The sequence below is a fragment of the Lycorma delicatula genome, chromosome 1 (assembly GCF_047948215.1).
Source record: "Lycorma delicatula isolate Av1 chromosome 1, ASM4794821v1, whole genome shotgun sequence".
Lineage (NCBI taxonomy): Eukaryota > Metazoa > Arthropoda > Insecta > Hemiptera > Fulgoridae > Lycorma > Lycorma delicatula.
Window position 1 is genome coordinate 317,865,643 of NC_134455.1, and position 22,506 is coordinate 317,888,148.

Here is a 22,506-nt window from a genome sequence, read left to right on the forward strand (position 1 = left end):
TGCTCCTATTATATTATTTGTTTAGTTAAAAATCATTTTCAATTTTTTTGGTTTAAATGTGAAATGTTATTTATTTAATTTGTTTATGAATTTACTACTGTCTTTTTTCTTCCTTGTATACACTTCACATATGAACAAAAAATCAAATTATTAAGAAAATTGCTGAAAGATTTTTTGTGGCCTCAGTTTAATCTTTGATTAAACATCATCAGAAAAAGTTCATAAAGCAATTTTCTCTTTTTTGAGAGACTGGGGTAAAGCTGTTTTATGGCAATCATTAATAAACATTAAGTGCATTTGAAAATTAAGACAAATGAACTAAGTAATAACCTTCAAATAATCAGGAGTCTGAACATAATAGATAAAAATTTCTCCAATTATAGGTCAATTGTTAAAAAAGTTATGTATATAAACTTACATTATAAAAAATAGTGTTTATTTACATCCTGTGTTCTTCAAACAACAAAAATTATTTTACCTTTGTAATGTTGTCAGTACTTATTTGAAGAAGGTACTTTTTGTTTAAATGGAGAGCTTTTGAACTGAGTCCTTTTTTGTTGCTCATTGTTAAAGTTATGAACACTTAAAGGTATAAATATAATGTAAAATAAAACAATGTAAATGCCCAGATATTGCTGTACTAAATTCAAGACATACAACTGGTTTAATGTACTCACCTGTTGTCTAAACAATATCCCTCCCTCAGTGAAGGCACGTACTAGTATCATGCTATGCTGATAGTGTACAGTATTATCAGCAGTACCATGTATGAGTAAATAAGGCTTATCTCGTAAGTTACCAGCTCTTTTGCTGATATCTGATTCTTCATAACCACGATAATTATCTGTTACATTTGGTGTTCCCATAATGCGTTCAGAGAATAGTGAATCTAAAAGCAAATAAAAAATAGAAACAGTAATTAATAGTAATTACAGTTTCATTATTTTTAATTAAAAATAAATATTGTAATAAATGTATGATACTACATTCAGAGTGCACTCGTAAAATTTTCCATGATCATTTGATTTTGCATTATTGCACACTGCAAGAATATGGTCTACGGCCACATGAATCATATGTGGAAAAATGATGTACATTCATTTCAATGTTTACATTGATAAGAATAAAACTTATCTTTTTCATTTCAAATGTTAAATTTTTTTCGTGAAATAGATTTATGATTTATTTTGTCGCTGTTTACTTGTAGCACCCAAAACCAAGTTCATTTTCAAACAGTCTGAGTTTTATAATTTAAGTTATTTATTTTAAAAATAAAACATAGACCAGACTTTAAGTTAAAACAAATTTTATGTGAAAGGATAATTTTTTATTTCTTCCAAAAAGAAGTATGGAATGGCGTTCTAGCATCAGTCCATCCCTGGCTACATCAAAATAAAAATCTTGAACTCAAATATATTTTGATTTATCCAGTTAATAACAACTAAAATAACCTACTTTGGTCAACTTAACTGGTGGACTAGGTCTAGTTGTTACTTTACTGAACTGGTAAAGGTCTGAGAGTTTAAAGATGAAGAACTTACAGAACAGGGCATAAAAAATAAGATCGCAATGAAATTGTTTACAAGGACTAAAATATAAATCTGCCATGGCAAGCTTCAAGTCAAAACTTTTAATACAAATTCATCTATCTCTTAACACAGTCCTTAATTTTCTATTTGTTTTATACATGTGATACAAAAAAGTTATCCAAAGTAATTTGAAGCAAACTGATTATAATTACCTAGTGGATCACAGTTTATCTTGGTTTTAAGCTAAAAAAAGGATACTTTAATAGCAAAAGCATAGTTTATACAGCAAAATTAATGTTTATTTGAAATACAACAATAACAAAAATTAAAAAAAAAAGTGTTTTCAGTATTTCTACAGCCAAGCAAATTAACAAATAAAATTATTCAAAAGAAAGAAAAAAATTATTATTAATAAAATCATTCTAAAAATTCCTGCTAAATTTTTTGCTAAAATTGTTATCAAACAAAGAACTATACTGAAAAATAGGAAACCTCTGCAGTGTAAGGAAAAGAAGAGTCAGCTTCTACTGCCATGTCAAAAGGATGGGCTAAAAGAGACTAACTAAACAGATTTTTGACTTCTTAGAAAATGATTTAAATATATTCAAGAAGACATGAAAAAATTAAAGACCCACAAAAACAATGTTAACAACTGACAAAAGATCAGAATGGCACTGAAAAATAAAAACCTAAGATTTAAAAAAAATTCTCAGGCAAAAGGCGATCCAAGATGTCAGAAGAAAGGAGTTAAGCCACTTCAGAAGAAATAAAAGAATATAGGAAGAAAAAAAAAACTGCACTTTTGAAATTTAATGTACCTCAAGGTGGATGATTTAAAACAAAAACAAACCATGTAGTCATCCACTCCCCCCAAATAATTTTTCCGGGTTTATACATCATGTTCTATTCTGAATTTAAAATTTTAACCTTTATATTTTAAGTCGTGAATAATGCATTTTATGTTTATATTTTGGACTCTGAATTTCTTTCGTGTTTGCTTCTCTATAGATATGAAAGATTTGTAGTGTAGTCTGTTGGTTGTGTCATAACCTGATGATTGTAGTCTATAATCTAATATTTATCATAATCTATAATTTCAGAAATGAATCGGTGTTGTTCATTGCATATAATGCAACAGCAAATCATTGTAATATGTGTACAGTGTAAACAAAATCTATCCAAGTTTACTGCTGCTAATAAAATGATCATAGAAATAAATGTAAATATATGGTTATTGTTCACAAGTTTATTGTTAAGGTTAATCATTAATAAATTATATTTATATCAAGATTAAAAATTTGATGATTTCAGTTCAAACTGAATACATAAAGAGCAAATGAATTTAAATCGTTGATTCTGCCAATTTGTGTCATTAGTTACCTCTCTAGTGTAAGAATTTAAATTTATTGGTTACTTGAACATGCTAAACTTTCAAGCTTTTTATTAATAATGGGAATGCAGTTCTTTTTTTTGTAAATATTATTAAGAACAGAAAATTAAATGAAATGAATAAAATGGTAAAATTATAAAAAAACATATTTTGATAAAGATAATTTACAATTTTTTTAATAAAAAATTAAAAATTTTAACAATTTGACTTACTAAAATGTGCCCAATTTGTAATTGGAGCTACTGATATGCCACATTTAAAGAGACCAGTATCTTGAGCCAATATCATAGCAGTAGCAAATCCACCATATCCTTTACCCCATACTGCCATTCTTGTTTTATCAACAAACTTCAAGTTATCTCTCAGATACCTGTGAAGGATAAGTAACATTATTTAATACAGAATAACATTTCAAACAACAAAGTCGATCAATTGCATATCAAATTCCCAAGAAACAAATTTTATATTTATACCAACATGATACTGAAAAAATCCCTATTGATAGCAGTGTGTCACAATTAATGGTTCTATAACGATTTACAGGGCCCATTTCTGATTAATTGAAAAAGATAATCCATCATACTATAACTAAAATTACATTAGACAAGGAATCAAACCTAACTAGATTAAACAAACATGAACTTGCAGTTGAAGAAAAACAAATCTGTGGGGCATATACCCAACCTGATCAACTGATTTAGGGGAATCAGCTAAACATTATTGAGTGATGAAATTTGGCTAACCAAAATAATTTTTTTATAATCAATCCAAATACAGTGTAACTGAAAATGTGCACCTGTCAAATTTTATAAAAGTTATTTTTTGGGGTATTTTTTATTAAGATGTAAAAATTCACCATACATCTGACACATGAAAAATGTACTAAACTCTGCAATGGTAAGCATTTTTCATAATTTAGCAGCCATAAATTTGGCTTTTTATAGTGATCACCTTAACACAGGTGATCACTATAAAATAAAAAAAAATTCAAGTAAATTTTAGGAATACAACAATGAAGAAGTTCAAAACAGAAAACACCTTCTAACAGTATTAACTATCTTATCTTTCTTTTACCACAATTGGTATGAGGATTTTCCCAGGTTTATCTAGGTTCTGGAAGAATTTTACAGTTGAATATCCTTCTTGATACTAAACTACAAACCTTAAAATCAGTTCCTAAAAAAAGCTTTATGTATGGTTAATTTATGCTTTATTGATTTTATTAATACGCTGAATACCCCATGCTACCAGTATTGTAAATGTACTAACACTTTCATTTCTTAAATTTTTTAAATTTTTTTTTCATTTGAATTTTTTAAATTCATTATGGTCATTTGTTTAGTTAGTTATATTTATACGATATGTATAATTAACTTATTCTTCTAAATAAAAATATAATAGGAATAAAAACTTATAAAAGTGAAATATTCTGATTTTTAAGGATAATAAGCAATATATATATATATATATATATATATATATATATATATATATATGATGTTTCTTATATAAGTCAGGCTTTGTGTTGTTTAGCATATAAAGTAAGTTATTTAATTTTTAAGAGTAAACATGACAGAAATTGCTCTGATCATCTGTTTTCAATAACAACAGAGCAAATACATGTCAGACAGGGTTTGAACATTTATTCTGAAGGCTTCAAGCCAGTTTTTCAATTCATAAAAGTTCAAGTAGGTCAAAATAAAGTGTATCCTGTTAATAAAAGTATCAGTTGTATGTCTAAAACATACGTTATTACAGCTATCTGATCTTCAACATCAACTGTGCCAAGACGGTGATGTATGGTATGCTTCATACTGTCTCCTTGATAGCCAGTACCTCTACCATCCACTTCAGCAACAATAAAATTTCTCTGACTGGCAAGATATGTTCCCCAATCCACTCTCCATCGTTCATCAACAGATTGAGAGCCAGGTCTGCTATTTCTAAAAAAAACAAAGTTCAATTTCACTAATTTATTCTTTTGATGTTATATTTACAATTACATTGTTCAGTAATATTATTCTACTAAAATTTGTAATTTGCCACATAAGTAGTGTTGCACTGAAATTCAGTTTTTTTTTTACAGTATCATTTCCTCTTTGAAATTTAAAAAGGTAAAACACAAACAATATTACTTTTATTCTGAATAATGAACATAAGAGACTATTATATTCAGAACACATATACAGATACACAGAAAAGATATCATTGGTATTATGTTAAAAGGGCAAATCCATTATTTTTACATAATTCATTTATTGATGGTGTGACAATTGGGCAAATGTAAAAAGGTTGGTGTCAAAAGAGTAAATATTTACATTTGTTTTTTATCATTTTATATTTTCTGGCTGACATGACTTCAAAATAGCAAATGTAACATTGGCCCTTTTCACATATTGTTTTTACTCCTCATCAACTTAAATTGCACATGCAGTAAAGGTGATGTGTTTTTGTTTTATTTATTTTAACTGAAACTTAAATTATTTTCATTCTAACTTTTAACTATTAGATCTGTATGTGAAAATGATATTATTAATAGTTAAGATATAGGTAGTTTTCAAAGGAAATTAGTAGATTAGACAATGTTATTTTCATAAAGATGCATATTCAGCATAACAAACAATTTGCTAAGTTATATAAGATCTTAGTAATTTATTAACAGAGAATCCATGGCTTTTGAAAGAATGCTTTGACTTTAAAAAGTGAAAACTTTTGATGCTAAACTACAAACCTTAAAATCAGTTCCTAAAAAATCTCTAGTGTTGCTAATTTATGATTTATTGACTTTATTAATATGCTGAGTATCCCGTGCCACTAAAACCAAAATACCCTGTCTAACCATACGGGTCTGTTTAAGGATGCCCACCTAGTTGTGGAAAAATCCGTTATCAGGGGAAGCCTGCAGGGTTCCATTCTCGGTCCCCTGCTGTGAACCTTGGTATTCAACAGATTTCTGGAACTGACATTTCCAGAAGGGGTCACAGTCCAGGCTTTTGCCGATGACTGTCTCCTTTTAGTCTGTGGTAATTCATGACCACGGCTAGAAGACCATGCTCAGGCAGCCTTGTCAACCGCAGGGGGCTGGATGGACATTCAAAATTTAAAGATTTCTGTGCCCAAGACGAAGTTTATGTTTCTCTAAGGTGCAGACAAATTATCATAAAGTCGTAACCCCCATATTAAATATAAAGACTGATTAATCAGCCAAGTTTGAGTTCATAAGTACCTAGGTGTTTTGTTTAATGAAAAGATGTTGTTTAGAACCACATTAGGCAAGTAGTGGTGGACGCTGCCTCAGTGATGCACAAACTTAGGAGGATTGCTCGGAAAGACTATGGGTTATTGAGCTGTCAAATGTACATGGTGTCCTGAGGTGTCTTTGAAATCATGACATCTTACAAAGCGCTGGTTTGAGCGCATAGGTTGGATATGACTAGAGCACTTGTTAAAAATTGTGTCCAGCACAGAGCCTTAATAGTATGCACTGGTGTTTTTAGAACAACCTCCTACTAAGCTACCACTGTATTGGGAAAGGCTCTCTCAATCAATTTAGTGGTGAAAATTCAGGCAGCCATGTGGAGATTGTGAAGAAGCCGGGGGGCTGAGGTATTTGGGTTGTGGTTTCGAGCCAGGTCAGTACCAGAGCATCGCAATGGATCCGATCCAAATTTCATTCAGTTGCGATGCTTAAAAAAAAAAAGAAATTTCATCCAAATTTCATCCAACCTCCCACCTGTGGATGAGGCTGCAGAGCCTTGCGATGGAAGCATGGCAGCTGGAATGGAGCAACAAGACTAAGGGAAGATCCTTGTATAAGTTTATACAGGATCTGGGGAGATGGTGTGTCTTGAGCTTTTTTTAACCCTTTCGGCCTCAAGCCTATTTTGTAAGTACTAGTTAAAAGCCTCAAGTACGTTTTTCAAAAAAAGGAGACGTTTGGTAGAAATGCCACAGAATCAACAATGTACACGATAAAATTATGAAAAAAATTGTACTTACTCAGTTAACTATGTAGATTGTGGTGCTGCGATCCAAAATGGTGTTACATCTTTGATTAATTTTAAAAAAGTAAAATTCAACTTTTCTTCATTTTTAAAAAAAAATGCTGTTTGTTCTTTATTTAAAAAAAAATCCTTGCTATTTATATCTAATCTATCACTGTTTCTAAAAACTACAATTATTTGTGTACAAAATAAAAAAAACTTCACTTAAAAAGTCATATTATTTACAGAATTATTGAAATTTTTGTGTTACCACATTTTTTTTTTTAACATTTATGCTTTGAAAGGTATTCTCCGTGTAAGCCTTTACTACAGCGGATACAAACTGTTCTTGATCTTCTATGTCTTTTTTCTTGTGTACAAACGCAGCACCTTGCTTCCTCTTTATCAGGTAATTTTCTCAACCGAGGTGGCCCTTGTGGATCTTTGAGAATGGCTTTTGTTTTTAACCAGTCGTCTGACAGTGCTTCAATAACTTCTATGTTGAACTGAAGTCTTGATTTAATTTTTTGTCCCTTGTTATGCTGCTGATACAAAATATATGAATTCAAAAGTATTCTCCCCATTACATTAAAGGTCACCTTCTTCCAATAACGCATGGTTTTCCTTTCATCCAAGTATGAATACAACATCATGTCTGACTATCCCTCCATATCTATCCCTCCCATGTACTTATTATACTCATGTATTATAGCCGGCTTTGATACAATTTCTTGCCCGAGAGGGACATTTACTTCAACATTTCTTGCCACACATTTACTTGAAAGAAGTAAAACAGAAGTTTTTTGAGATTTCTTTTCCCTATATGCACAAGCAGGTACCGGACCAGAACAAAAATACAGCTTTTCACCAACAGAAAACATTTTTTTAAATTGCTGAGGTAAAAATTTTCTATTTTTACAGATGGTACCTGTGATATATGTACCAGCAATAAACAAATATTTTAGTAATGGTAATGACATAAAAAAGTTATCCACAAAAACGTGGTAACCTTTATTCAGATAGTTACACATAACTAATAATTTTTTAACTACATAATAACCTAAACCTAATGTAGCAATTTCTTGCTTATCTTCTTGACTTTTAGCGCCTTTGTAGGTAAAGAAAGCTAAACAGTAATTAGTAACATAGTCACATAGCATCTAACATTTTATCCCCCAACGGTAGTGATGTTTATTTGGCAAGTATTGTAACAATGAAGTGTGACTCTTAGTACCAACTAAGCTCTCGTGTATACTGATTTGTTCATGAGGAGTATAATGATGCCGAAAGACTGTATTTGCATGATCAATAATTGGTTGATACCTCATGCAGGGGTCATAATCAGCATGGCCAGGCAGGGGATAACTTGCACTGTCAACTAAATGAAAAAATTTCAAAATAATTCTAAAATGGTGCGCTGAAAACATTTTACCAAACCAAGGGGTTGCCTGTGATGCCATTGTACTCCAGTAACTCTTAAGAGTAGGTTTTCTAATTATCCCCATATTCAGTATGCAAGCTATAAAACCTTTCATTTCAGAAATGGTAATATTTTTCCATTTTCGGTATGGTTCAGACAGCCTATCTCTATTTGCATTTAAATATTGATTGGCTGATCTATTGGTTTCTTTCACCATCAGTTCAAATAAATTAAGTTTAAATAATAAATAAAAATAAATTATAGGTGTAGAACCTGGATTAGGCATATGTTTTGGGCCGGGGAGTTCCAAAAATTGATGTGGAAGAGGGACATTATCTTCCGGTTTAATGATGTTTATGTAGGCCTCATCTTCTTCTAAATCACCATCACTATCACTTGTGATTAATTCATCATCTTCTTCAGCCCCACTGTCACTAGATAATTCGAAATCGCTATCAGTATCATCAACAAAAAAGTTATTAATTTCTGCATCGGTAAGACGTCTACTAGGCCCGGATATTGCAGAAAAAAAACACCGAACTAACGATTAATCTGAATATTTTACGGATCACGGTAACTAAAACAACAACTAACACTATAATTAAAACTCTAATTTCATAAAATAATATTACCTAAAACCTAATACCGATAAAAAATCCCTTATAAACGCACGGAGTAACCAAAACATAACCATGAATGCACGGAAAACACTTCTGTTTACATCAGAGATTATCGGAATTTTGAAATCGATTATTCTCTAATATACGTATCGTAAAATGAAAACAACCTACACTATCGATATCTAAAAATTATAAGCTTTAAGAAAAGATACTATATGAGCGATGTAGCGGTAATATATGAACCTTAAAACTACATACCGATATATCGTACGGGTGAGACTTTTGGCACAAGCACTCATTTACGATATATCGTTACCTTGAGACTCTAAGGGTTAAGGGCAACGGGTACTCGGGTGCTCACCACCCATGTTAACTTGAATCAATATCTGTTTTGGTTCTGCCTAATGAGCTGTACATCTGTGAGGAGGTCCAGTCAAATGAACACCTGATGTTTGACTGTCCTGCTCTTGGGGTGGCCAGAGACCAGGTCACCCTGGAACTTGAGGTCTAGGGGAAAATTGGCCATTCACAAGTGGCAAGTCAATGCGGCGAGAACCCCATTGTTGAGCCGTGTGGGAGTTACTAGTTGTGGTTGTTTTGTTCAACTGGGATCTGTAGTTTACTTAAGGGAAAGATTCTTACCGTACTCAGGGTTAGCTTACATTGCCATGGTAAGCTAACCATGAGTACGGCTGACCAACAACCAATTATTATGGCTCCAAGCTCTATAAAATGGTGGAAAGGTAATTGCTGGCATTCAGTGACTTAGGCGTGGCAACGAATTGCTGCCTAGATGAAATATATTTTATTTACTTACCCATTTTAGCAAATTTATGACAAGTGAGTGGTTGGGATGTGTAAGCTGGTGGTGTATGGCACCATGCTTAGTCTGCTGATTCTGTTAGGTAAGCTCTAGAAGCTATGTTAGGAAACTGGTTGCTAAACTGTTCACGGCTCAGTTTCCGTTTGTGGCACAGACATTCGCTCTTATGCTTTAGGGCGACCGAATGGGGTGGTGGCAGGAGAAATGCCAAGCAAACCAAACCCCATTCCACCAGTATTGTAAATGTACAATCACTTACTTAGGTTAAACATATTGATCAGTTTATCAAAAAAGACTGTATGTAGTCTTTACTTAAAGACACCTAAAGATTCAAATAAAGAAATTAATAATAAAATGAACTGTATTAATTAATTAAGACTGTTTCAAAATCTATATATAAAAACACCTACAGCAACTTATAATACCATGTATTTAAGGAAGGTTAAGGCAAAACATGCAACCAGTTTGCAGCATTACTTAGGAAGAAAACGAGGTGTCTTGAACCTAATGATGTTTTCTAAACCAAATCAGTCTTGATTCCCCTATGTTATCCTACATACTTTGTGTTTATGAGAGTCATTATCCTTCCTTGTCTTACCTATCATGCTTTTAAGAAATTTTATTTTTATAACTTTTAAGTTTGGTGTAATCCTCTCGTTTGTAAGTTAAACCTTTATACCATGTGTTTGAACTGGTATGCTCATGTCTTGTTTAAGACTTCTTTTCCTTCTCTTGACCCTTTTTTACTTTGCATTATTCCTCTTAAAAACTTTGTGTACTCTCTACCTTTCTTCCTACCTCTCCAATAACATTGATTTTATTTTCTTACAAATTACTCCTCAAACATCTAAAACTCTGTCATTTCCAGAACTTCACAAAGTGAACCACAAGTGATTTTAGCTTTCCACTTTATTCACGTTATTTTCTTGTTAGCATCAGTGTTTTATTCTATCTTGCTTTCTTATGTTGAACTGCAATCCTTTCATCTCAAATTGATAGCATTCTCTGAGTTTCATGTTAAATAACAGTACCACAAGTCATTAAGAATGTTTAAGATAGATGTAGGCCAAGGTCTTTTTCAGAAGTCTTGTTTTTTCTGTGAACCATTTAGGATATAATTCAATGAGAAGTACATTTTTATCATGAATGTGAATAAAAGCAATTCTCCCCATTCAATAATGTCTTAATTGCAGTTGGTTATGCATTTATATAATATATCATATATATTTCTCTAAAATTTATTAATTCTGTTTAAAGTCAAATACACTTTCTAATTTTTTGTTTTTGGTTCCTTTATGATCACAGAAGCTGAATAACATTTGGTAAAAGAATAGATCAGTTGTTTAACAGCTGATTTTCGAAGTTGAAGGTTCTGAGGTTCAAATCCTAATAAAGTTACTTGATTTTATGCAGTTTTGAATACTAGAAAGTGGATACTGGTGTACTTTGGTTGTTGGGATTCAATTAATGTCCCATATATGATTGGCCTCAGTCTGTACAAAACTATACCTCATTTACATGTCATATGATATAATACAGACATCTGTTGTTGCCTACTAGAGAGCGTAAAATCTTATTCAGTCAAGCTTCATTTGCCTATACTGTGTGTTGTATTTCACAGAGTTATTAGTGTTGTGATATATTTTCATCAATTTTTTATAATACAAAAGTAATTTTTCTTGATTTTATTTGCTACAACATGGCTTCTGTAAATGATTGTGGATAATCAAATCATCCAGACAATTTTTGTTATGTCTGTGGTAAATTTATGCCTAAACTTCAAAGAAAGACTATTTCTCAATTAATAAAAACAGCTTATAAATTTTATTTTGATTTTGCATTTCGGGATCAAGATAAAATCTGGGCGCTTCATATTATTTGCATATAGTAGTCAGTAACTCAAACTGAATGGTTGAAGGGGAAACTCAAGCCAAGCCATTTGCTGTAGTGATGGTTTGGCATGAATTTAAGGACCACTTCACTAACTGCTACTTTTATTTGACAAATACGATTGGATCTTCATTCAAAAATAGAAAGTTTATAAAATATGCAGATGTATCCTCAGCACTAAATCCAGTACTACATGGAGAGGGGTTACCACCACCACCACCACCACCTGTACCACCACCTAATCTGACATTGCTAGAAGAACAATCTGAAAATGAGGCAGATGATGTAAAATATTCGTTCTCAAAGTGGGTGATAATGTCCCATTATTGGCACTGGTGGCCTTCAAGGGGGGGGGGGGGCGTTAGAAGCCCCACAGAAAATTGGGAGTATTCAGGTGGTCTAAGAAGGTGACGGCTGATTAAAAAAAAGGCAAAAATAATTTTTTCCTGATATTTCAAACTAAAATATAAAGTAAAAATATAAGTTTCAACTGAGAAATAGGATATGCCATGTTTAAAACCAATGATTGCAATTGCTACTTTTAAGAGGGCATCTTAAAAACAGCAATTACTATTTTTAACAAATGGTAAGTTTAAAAATCTTGGGGCGCTAGAAACTTTTTGTTTCTCAATGTAAGAGGTGTGTAGAAATGTTTGAGAATCAATGATGTAAAGAATGTTGAAGAATTCCTTCCTGTATCTGATGAGAAATCCTCTCATATAATTCAACAATATGAACTTAATGATTTAGTTCACGATTTAAGTTCAGCAAGCTGAACTTCTGGGATCTAGACTGCAAGAGTGGAATCTTTTAGTAGTAAAAAACCTTAAATAAAACTTTTTCAACTTATTTGATGCAAGAGCTTGAAATTCAGCATATTCCTGAAGATTGGTGTCTTTTTATTAACTTCTAAAGTTAGCATGAAAGCAGTTTTATTGTATAATTGTAACAAACAGCCATCCATTCCATTAGTTCACGCAGTCGACATGAAAGAAATGTATGAAACTATGGCATCAATATTAGACTTTGGGATAACTGGGATACGAAAAGTCATTTACCAAGTAAAGAACTGGCCATTGCAGCAGAAAAGGCTGGTGAAAATTGGCTGGTGAAAAGATGTAAAGCATTTATCATTATTTGAGAGAGGTAAAGTCATATTGCTGCCACTTTATATAAAACTCAGACAAAAAGTGCCCTTTTTTGTAAAGACACTAGACAAAGATGACCAGGATTTAATCAATTAAAAGTAAGTTTTCCTAAATTGAGTAATAGTAAGCTGAAGGAGGGTATACTTATTGGTTTGCAAACCAAGAAACTGCTTAAGGACTCAACTTTTGATGATAAACTTGGCAAATGTGAACTAGCAGCATGGTTGTCCTTCAAATACGTTGGTAGCTTTTTAGACAAGAGAACAGATGACAATTTTTTTTTTTTTAATAAGCTGTTAGAAAATTACAAATATTAAAAATTCATTTCCTACACTCTTACCTAGAGTTTTTTCCTGAAAATGTAGGCAGTCAGTCATGAGCAAGGAGACTGTTTCCATCAGGATGTTCCGGCCATGGAACATTGGTATCAGGGAAGATGGGATCTTAGAATGATGGGTGATTATTGTTGGTTTTTGTTTAGAAATACTGATCAAACATCATACAAGCGATAAAGTTTGTCAACATATTTTAAAAATTAAAGTTAAGACAATTGCAATGATTTAAACTTTAAAACTGTTATTTTAATATATTTCCAATGATTTAGACTTTTAGAAACTGTTATTTTAAAATTGTATTAATGTATTTTAATTTATCTATGTTTGAATAAATAAAAAACTAGTAGATTTAAACAAATTTTAAATGAATACACATAAATAATTTTTTAAAACATTGATTTCACAGTGATTATGCATTTATCGATAAATAAATTGTATGTCTAAATCATATGTATCTAAAAAATATGACATATTACACAAATTCTGATAACAGTTTTGCACCCCAAAATTAGTTCAAATCATTATGTATCATTCCAGATACACAAAAACTTTTTCTTTTTTTTTCTAGTATATTCTGATTTAAAATAGTTCAAAATTATTTAATTCAGCATACCAAAATATTCAAAATATTCTCTTTGATTATTTTTGCAAAACATTATCAAAATAAGCTCTACTAATTGTATCACAGTTTATGTTAAAAAATTATTCTAATTTTCTTCTCTTGAATAAAATTTTACTTTGCAAAACTAACTCTTCAATTTGTCTATATATAGAAAGTGTATGTGTACATATAATAGTTAACAGGATTTAAATGTGGGAATTTTGGAGGATATGCAATGGGTCTTTTCATTCAGTGTTTGTTAGGACAAACACTGGTTAGGTTTAACTACATAAAAAAAATTGGAGGCAGACTGTCATATTGAAAAATATTTACAGGCTTTTTTCAAGCAGAACAAATTTTAATAGGATTAGCAATTGCCTTTTAGAAATTCTTGGGTATGACATTTACCAAAATAAATGCCCTTGAATATATTGCACCACTCATTTATAAATAATTTGTTTTGAAAGTCTGCTTGTAACTATACCTATTTTTTAGATTATTTTTTCAATTTGTATTGATTTGTCAAAAATAAAACTGAATTTATAATGTTTTGATTTTGTTGGATCCAACTGTAAAAATCTTATCTTCTCTGAAAAGTCACCTGACTGAAGATTTTGCATGGTTTGCAAATGAAATGAAAAAGTTTTTTTACTTGTTGGCATTTTCTACCCTTTAGTAAGCAGCATTCTGTTTATAGTGATTGATAAAGTAGAGGACTTCACTCTAGTATTTGAAAAATAAATTCTTCTTCAGAAACAAGTTCCTCTACAATGCATTCAATGTAAACAATTTCCAGAAATCCTTAGATTATAAATGATGAAGGATAGCAAATGTTTTACATGATTAGGAATCCTTATTTTTTGAAAGCTTTGTTGTTGTTAACTTTTTATTTTTTACAGCTGTGAAGTTTTACCACAAAAACCCATAAATAAATATAATATTTACATACATTTAAAATATTGGAAAGTATTATAAACTGCTATACTTTATTTGATTTGAATGAATTTAGATCTTCTAGGAATTGCAGTAGATTATTGAAAATAATACTAAATTGTGGCCATTCATAAATTATTATAATTTTACAAGTCAAATATTATGGTCCAGATGTCTGGATTATCAGATGATATGGAGATTGATGCTATTTTCAAAAATGAGCAGTAAAACGATGAGATCACCTAGACCAATACTGTCCACGAGAATGGCTGATATGTCGAAGGGTGCGAGGGGCATGGATGAGTCAGTTGAGAGGGTAAGAAGAGGCACCGGGAAACCAGCAGTGACTCTAGGGACTCTGACCCCTCAGAAATCGAAGCCCTGCTGGAAGAGGTAAAGGCTGTGTTGGACCTTTGTAAGGCCCCCCCTAATATGAAGTGGGTCATTAAAGACTCAGGGCTAAGGTTACTGGATGTAGCGGAGGCTGTGGAGGAGTTAGCCAGAGATAAAGCTGTCAAATCTACCCAGATGGCCAGAGCTAATCTGGAAGTGCTGCAGGGTATATTGAAGTCAGGATCCAGGGATGACCTTATGAAGATCATTGAGAGGCGATGGCCGAATCAAACCTTCGAGCAAGTTAAGAAGGAGGCCGGTTTCCCCAAGGAGTAGGATGAAAGAGCGTAAGTGTTCATTCTTAACACTCTAGGGGACAAGAAGGGCCCCTTTGGGGAGCACGTCTGCCTCATTGACCGGGGGCTCGGAGGAAGCAGAATGACGGTGCACTCCGACCTGGCGCGTTGATTGGTGATGTGTCGGCTGCGGCCGTCCTAGAAGAAAACGAGGTGACAGTTATGTCCTCGAGGTCAGCGAAGTTGTCGGCAGTATCTTCAAAGGGCTTTAAGAGGATAAAGGCAGCAGAGAGCAATCAATCGTAATAGCTATCACAAAAAGAAAACTGAGAAATACTGTTAAGAAAGTGGTGGAGTTCCGTGCAAGAAGGCAGGGAGCAGAGGTAACATTGTACCTCTCAGGAGAAAAGAGCAGGCTCAAGCGGAAAGACCAGCAGAGAACCAAAACGGTGGTCCTGAGGCGTGAGGGTGCCTGACCTGCTATGGCAAGAGAAAGATTCATCGGGGAGGCTAAGGCTAATGATGTTCTCTCTGTAAGAAAATGTCAAGGAGAAGACATACAGCTACGTCTCAAGGAGGGCCATAAGGCTGCGGTGAACCTGCGCAGGAGGATGCCAGAGTCCCGGGAGTGACGATTATTGAAAAAGGCTCGGTCTCGAGATTGACGACTGTGCACATAAAGAATCTGGATTTAGATGTGTCCAAGGAGGAGATTCTCACTGCTGTAAGCAAATCTTTGAAAGACGAGACCTCTGCTAAGGTGACCTCACTGAGACCGACGTAGGTAGTTGTCAGTACAATACAGTAGTGCTGCCGGGTAGAGAGGCGAAGAGTTGACTGCCTTCCGGCGAATACTAGTGGCACTCGTGTAGGATCGAACTTAGAAAGCCAGAGTCGGCATGCTGCCGCTGCTGGAAAAACGGTCATATCGCTGTGAACCGTAATGGGCCTGACAGAACTAAGAACTGTTATAACTGCGGCGGATTGGGCCACCGAAGGACTGAGTGCAAGGAGCTGACTAAGTGTGTAGCTTGTGAGGCAAGTGGCCATCGGATGGCCAGCCGAGATTGTAAGCACAGCAAGAAATGCTTACAGTTAAATGTAAACAGAAGCACGGCTGTTCACGCCCTAGTGTGGGCGGCAGCGACGGTTAGCGATGTAGACTTCCTGCTGATCGCTGAACTGAATAAGGGGACAGTAACCTCCGAAGCATGGCTGGTTGATAGACAAGGAGATGCCGCGATTATGAAAGTATCCGGCAAGTACGCAGTCACGCGGACGGTGAAAGGAGATGGCTTTGTGGCCGTGGAACTAACGAACTACACGCTTATTAGCAGTTACATCTCTCCCAATTGTTGACCTGACAGATTTGACGCATTTCTCATGGATCTCGGACAATGTATTAGCAATTCCAGATGACGAGTAATACTTACAGGAGACCTGAACTCGAAGTATGTCGAGGTGGGGGGAACGAGGTCCACCAGAAGAGGATATGCTTTGGCTGCCATGCTCGGAGTTACAGGATTGGTGGTTTTAAATACACCAGCTGCATCCACGTACATTAGTAGAGGTCGCGACTCAGTAGTGGACATCACTGGATTTTCTGTGAATATCACCTCAAGAGTCAAGGACTGGACGATATTGCAAGATAAGTTCACAAATGATCACAGGGCGATAGATTTTACCGCTCTGTGTGACCGTACAGTGCATCAGAGCCCAGAGGCTCGAACACCGCCATGAGCCCAGAGGGGCTCATGGCGGTGTTCGAGGAGGAGTGTCGTAACATGATGACGGAGGGTGGCCAGTCAGGAGGCATGTTTACTGGCGGTCGGAAGGCATAACCTTCCCTGCGGGCAGAAGCCTAGAGAGCCAGAAGGAAACTTCAAAGGAAGAGAAGGGGACGTTCCGGATAGATAGAGGAGGCGGCGGCGGCAGGGTACAGAATTGCAAGAAACAAACTATGTGCCGAGATCAAGTCTGCGAAGATGGAGGCTTGGTGGAGGATGGTGGATGGGCTGGATGTTGACCTGTGAGGGAGGGCCAGGTTGTTACAAAGAAGTTTGGTAAAGTCTCTCCCAGTTGTCCAGGAACCAAACGCTGAGGGGAGATCTACAGCTGTTCCCAGTGGTAGAAAAAGAGCAAACTGAGATCTCCTGCGTCCAAGAAAGAAGATTCACAGTGGATGAATTAAAAGGAGTGATGGCGAGGATTAACATTAGAAGAAGACTGGGTAGAAGAAACAAGAGATATTGGTGAACAGCCTGGCTGAGAAACACCCATGGACAGTTTTCGAAGCCAAACAAGGTTCAACAATACCCTAAGCGGGGATGGTTTTCCTCGGTGCTGGAAGGAGGCCAGCATTGTTTTCATCCCGAAGCCAGCAGTAACAGTATGACAGGCTGTTTGCCGAGAGGATCTGGCTCTACTTGTAGTGGACCAGTCGGAAGAGGAGGTGGAGGATACGGCAAACGAGGCGGTGGAGAAAGTCAGTGGATGGCTAATGGAAAGGGATTGAGCCTGGCAACCGAAAAAACATCTTCGGTGGCGATGGTAGGCCGGAGGCGTATAAGAGACATATACATCACGGTCAATGAAACCAGAGGGGTCATGTCGAGGTGCATAAAGTACCTCGTTGTCCGGTTGGAAAGGTCCGGCCTCTTCAATGTAGACCTGAAGGTGGTCACCAGCAGAGCGGAGAGAACCATTGACAACTTAGGTAGATTGATGAATAATAGAAAAGAGGTACGTCCAATCAAAGACGACAAATTCTCTCGGTGGCTACCTCGATTCTCAAGTATGCGATACCGGCATGGGCTGACGCACTAGAGAAGAAGAATGCTAGAAGACTGTCTTCACTACAACAGATGGCAGCAGTAAGGTTAGCATCAGCACTGTGATGCTAACCACTGTGTACCGCACTGTGTCCGGGGATGTGGTGGAGGTAATAACCAACGTTCTCCCAAACCGCCTACGAGCTGAACAATTGGGGAGGATCCATGGCAGGATGCCGAAAGACGTGGCAAAAGATTCAGGAATGACAGGGCAACTGAGTAGGCTCAAATAAAGTTGTATGGATGAGAAGGCTCATACCTAGGCTGAACCCGTGGAACCAGAGAGGTCATGGTGAGTTCGGTTAATACCTCACCCAGGTTCTCTCAGGCCACGGGCAATTCGCGCCATACCTTCACCGGTTTGGTAGGAGAGAGTTGCCGCGATGTATATACTGCGGCGTATATGTATATACTGCTGAGTGTAACTACACTCTGCAACACACAATATATGCCTGCATGTGATGGGACGAGGTGAGAAGAAGGCTGGGACTGGAGTGGCTTGCTCCCGAGGATACCACTGGGTTCATGATATGGGATAAGAGTGAATCGAAGGCCATGGCCAAGTAGGCTGGATTCATACTTGGATAAAATAAGAGGAAAGCAGGGAGTGGGTAGATGACTGACTCTGCGTACAGTGTAGAGGAATGACAGGCAGCTTCGGTCAGGAGGGGGCGGTTCGCTGAGGTGAGCTGCCCTTGAGGAATGAATGGAGACCCTGGGGAAGATGAAGATTTTGGTCTTTATCTTCCCAAAATCCGAAAATGTTTGGGGGACTCCTTCAGGCGTCCCCCTGCTTGAGGCAAGGCATGACAAAGGACCGAGTGTCCCAGCCGCCCAGGTGGTGCTGCTGGGAATGGCAGAGCCGGGCCTGGCATGACCACTTGAGAGGCTTGAGGGAAAGGCAGCTCCCAGGGCTGCCCTGAGATAGTTAAATGAATGTTTTTTTCTTTATTTGATCTGCAGATTGCATTTCTGCAGATGTATTATTATATCCATTTCTTCATTTATGGCTTTTTCTATTGTAAAAAATGTTTTTTAATTTATAAATTTCAACTTACACATGTAATATAAGTGGAAATGCCATTTCTTCATACTCTCTCAGTCCTGGTGGCAGTAATAATCGTACATGTGCATGAAAACCTGATTCTACTTCTACCTAAAAAACAAACAGGAATAAAATACAAAATATACTACACACTCGCATAACTAACAAAAGTTTTGAAGATTTAATATGTATATTTTTAAAATGGGTGGAACAGTTGGTTGGAAAAATTGACTTTACAAAAAAAGTGAAAGGTAAAATAAAAAATTAAAGTGAAGAATGCCTTTTTAAAGAAAAAAAGATCAAATCGATTTATACAAAGATGTCTACTAAGAAAGAATACAAACAATTTAATAAAATAATAAAAGTAAAGAAGCATTGGTGAAAAAACAAAAAAGAATTCTTTAGTGTTCATAAAAATTTATAACTGATTAATTAATGGTTTTTTATATTTAGGAAATTGACAGTTCTATTATTCGCAGGCTTGTATGCAAATTTTAGTTTATAATTAAAAATTATTTTATTTCTTTAGTCTTCGGGTTTAAATGAATTACACATTCCACATTTTACTGGATTTGTTATTAAGAAGATTAAAAGAAAAAAAAATTACAATTGAACCTATATTTTCTGATATATTTTATTCCTTGTCAATTGTATAAGATGTTTAAACTTTTCTGAATGAATCCTTACTGTCATCAAAAACACATCTATGACTTCAGCATTAATAGATAATAATATTTTGGAGTACCAGTGAACAACTGTGAAGATAAAATGAACATGATAATGAAAATAATTAACGTAAAAATTTGTTCAGAATAAATTAAAACAATTAATTTAAAATGTAACAGTGCAAAATTATGCACAAAAAAATAAAACAAAAGTAAAAAAAAAAAAATAAATAAATGAAATCATTAAACTAAATTAAGAACAGTCAAAAATTAAATAAATTTTAAGAAAAATTAAATATAAAACTGACAGAATTTAAGCAGAAGATAAATGCAAAGCAATTAAATAACTGTTAAAGGGACTTTAATAAAACTCATATGTTTAGAGATATTTGCAAAAATACGTTTTCCCTTTCTAAAACTATTTACACTTACGATTAGATTATCCTGTGCATTCATTGATATCTGAAAGTCAGTAAAAGTGAACACAAATGAAAATATAAATTTTTTCATTTGATTATCATTTTTCTCCATTTTTATTGAAAATTTGACACCATCAGAGCTTTTGTTTTATAACACTTTTTCAAGTTTGAAAAATTTTAATTCGAAAGAACTCTCGCTAAAATTTTTGTGCCATAAAATTAATCTTTATATTTCTTCTTTATTTTACGTGATGTATCCTTTTATATGTTCTTGTACAATTTTATTGACTAATTTAAATTGATTTAAACTGTTGTTTTAAATTTTTTATTTTAACAGATATTATGCTATGAAGAAGACAGATTAAAAAATCTTATGAAAAATAAGATTGTTCAGAAAAATAAAATTTTATTGTTGGTTGGTTCCTATAGAACTACTGAAATAAAATTAAAATAATTGTATTAAATATAACTGTACAAATTTGAAGAATACTTCACACAATAGTTATAAAGTTAATTTTACATTTTTCTCATGACTACGCATTCTTAATGATTGATTGTTGACCTAGATGATGGTTCAAGGAATTGTGATGCAAAGTCTCTAATTTTTTCTCTTTTTCTTTATGGGTTATATGAACAACTGCTATATTATTAATCCCACCCAAAAAAAAAAAAAAAATACAAAAACAAAAGACAGCAGAATGCTGTACTGGAAAATAATATTTAATTTTGAAGCCAAGCTGAATAAATGAAGGTTACAAATCCATAAAATTTCATAAACAAAATTGTGGACGTAGTGGCATTCAGGAAATAAAATTAATAAGGGGGTTGTAAAGGGACCTTGCAAGAATAAATAAATCAAATGTAATTATAAATAACTTTTGAAATAAATCAGTTCTTACTTACATAAAGTAATTGCTTTACTCCAGGATAGAGTGTATATATGGTTCCAGCCATAACAAAAAGCAGCAATAAATGTTTTTAATTTCAGATAAAAATCTAAATGTCTTGAGTGGTTCTTAACATTTGAAAATTTTGGCCACTTGATCCCTTAAAGTATTACCAGTTCTGTGTATTCATTTGAATCTATATTTATTTACAAGAATTATCACAAAATCAAGAAAAATATGGCATATTTTTATGTGGCAGTTGTCCAGTCAACATGGATAGACTATCTGGAGCATTGCCAGATGACATGAGGGATGAGTACAACTTGGAATGTCCCAAACACTAATGATAAAGGACGATTTCTTCACACCAATTGTTGCCTTGCATTAAATACATCCACAGTTTTGTTATTATGAGTCGACCATTATTCGGTTAATCTACCTTCAACTTATTTCTTATACAGCATATAGTCAGAATCAATATCAATGATGCTGCAATTGAGATGAGTGCAAACTTCTTTTGAAGATCTCTAACAGGATTCATGGGCTTTGCAATGGGAGGAAACCATAATGTAGTAAATTGCTACATGTAATATATTATTATAATAAATATATTATTTAATTTTAATGATCACATAAATTCTCCTTTTCGTGAAGTGTATTTAAATACATTACTTCTTGAAGTCCCATGAACATTTCATATTATTTAGTAAATGATTTGAATATTTACTTCTGTGTAAATATCAATAATAATAATAATAATAACCCCGTGTGGGGTTGCCTGTTCTCCATAGAGTGTGTCCCCAGGTTGTGAATTGGGGAATGCTCAGCAGATATGCCGGGTAGATGGGAAATAAAATACCACCAACGGACCAAAACAGGCAACCGACAGGTGTGTCAGCAGCTCACCTGCCGTGTATAAATTGTACCAATCACTTGAAGCAAAGCTTCAGGTGTACCAGTTAATGAGCCTGCAACTGGCGCACTAAGACAACAAGCTGCTTTTGGGGAAGAGAACACCTGCCTCACTCCTCAGTTGCTTGGTGAGCAGGAACCTGAACCGTCCAATGTTGTAGGCGACGTTGCACCTGAACCTCAGGTGCCTGTTCTTACAACCAGGGGCAGGAAGCGGCTAAAATGGACAATGGAAATAAAGACCTTCCTTTATCGCTCCTACCTTCAAATAACGAAAATGGAAACAAATAAGAAACTATACAGCGTTAAACTGCACCGCATCATGGTGGAGCGCTTCCCTGAGTTGCAGGGTAAGACGTTCCAAAACATCCTTGACCAACGCAGGTCCCTTTTTATACCGCATAGGGTGCCTGCGGATATTGTCACGGCGATCAGGTTGGAGGTTT

At 34.5% G+C, this 22,506-nt stretch overlaps 1 protein-coding gene across 1 annotated transcript in view; it reads right to left on the reverse strand.

The window, feature by feature from the left end:
• The window catches only part of LOC142334180 (dipeptidyl peptidase 4-like), a 399,200-nt gene that overhangs the window by 26,830 nt on the left and 349,864 nt on the right, over positions 1 to 22,506 (reverse strand). The window contains exons 15-18 of the mRNA XM_075381991.1: positions 19,191 to 19,288; positions 4,668 to 4,862; positions 3,132 to 3,289; positions 678 to 889 (exon numbers count right to left, since the gene is read on the reverse strand). Coding sequence (XP_075238106.1) covers positions 678 to 889; positions 3,132 to 3,289; positions 4,668 to 4,862; positions 19,191 to 19,288 — 663 coding nt within the window. The remainder of the gene's footprint in view (positions 1 to 677; positions 890 to 3,131; positions 3,290 to 4,667; positions 4,863 to 19,190; positions 19,289 to 22,506) is intronic.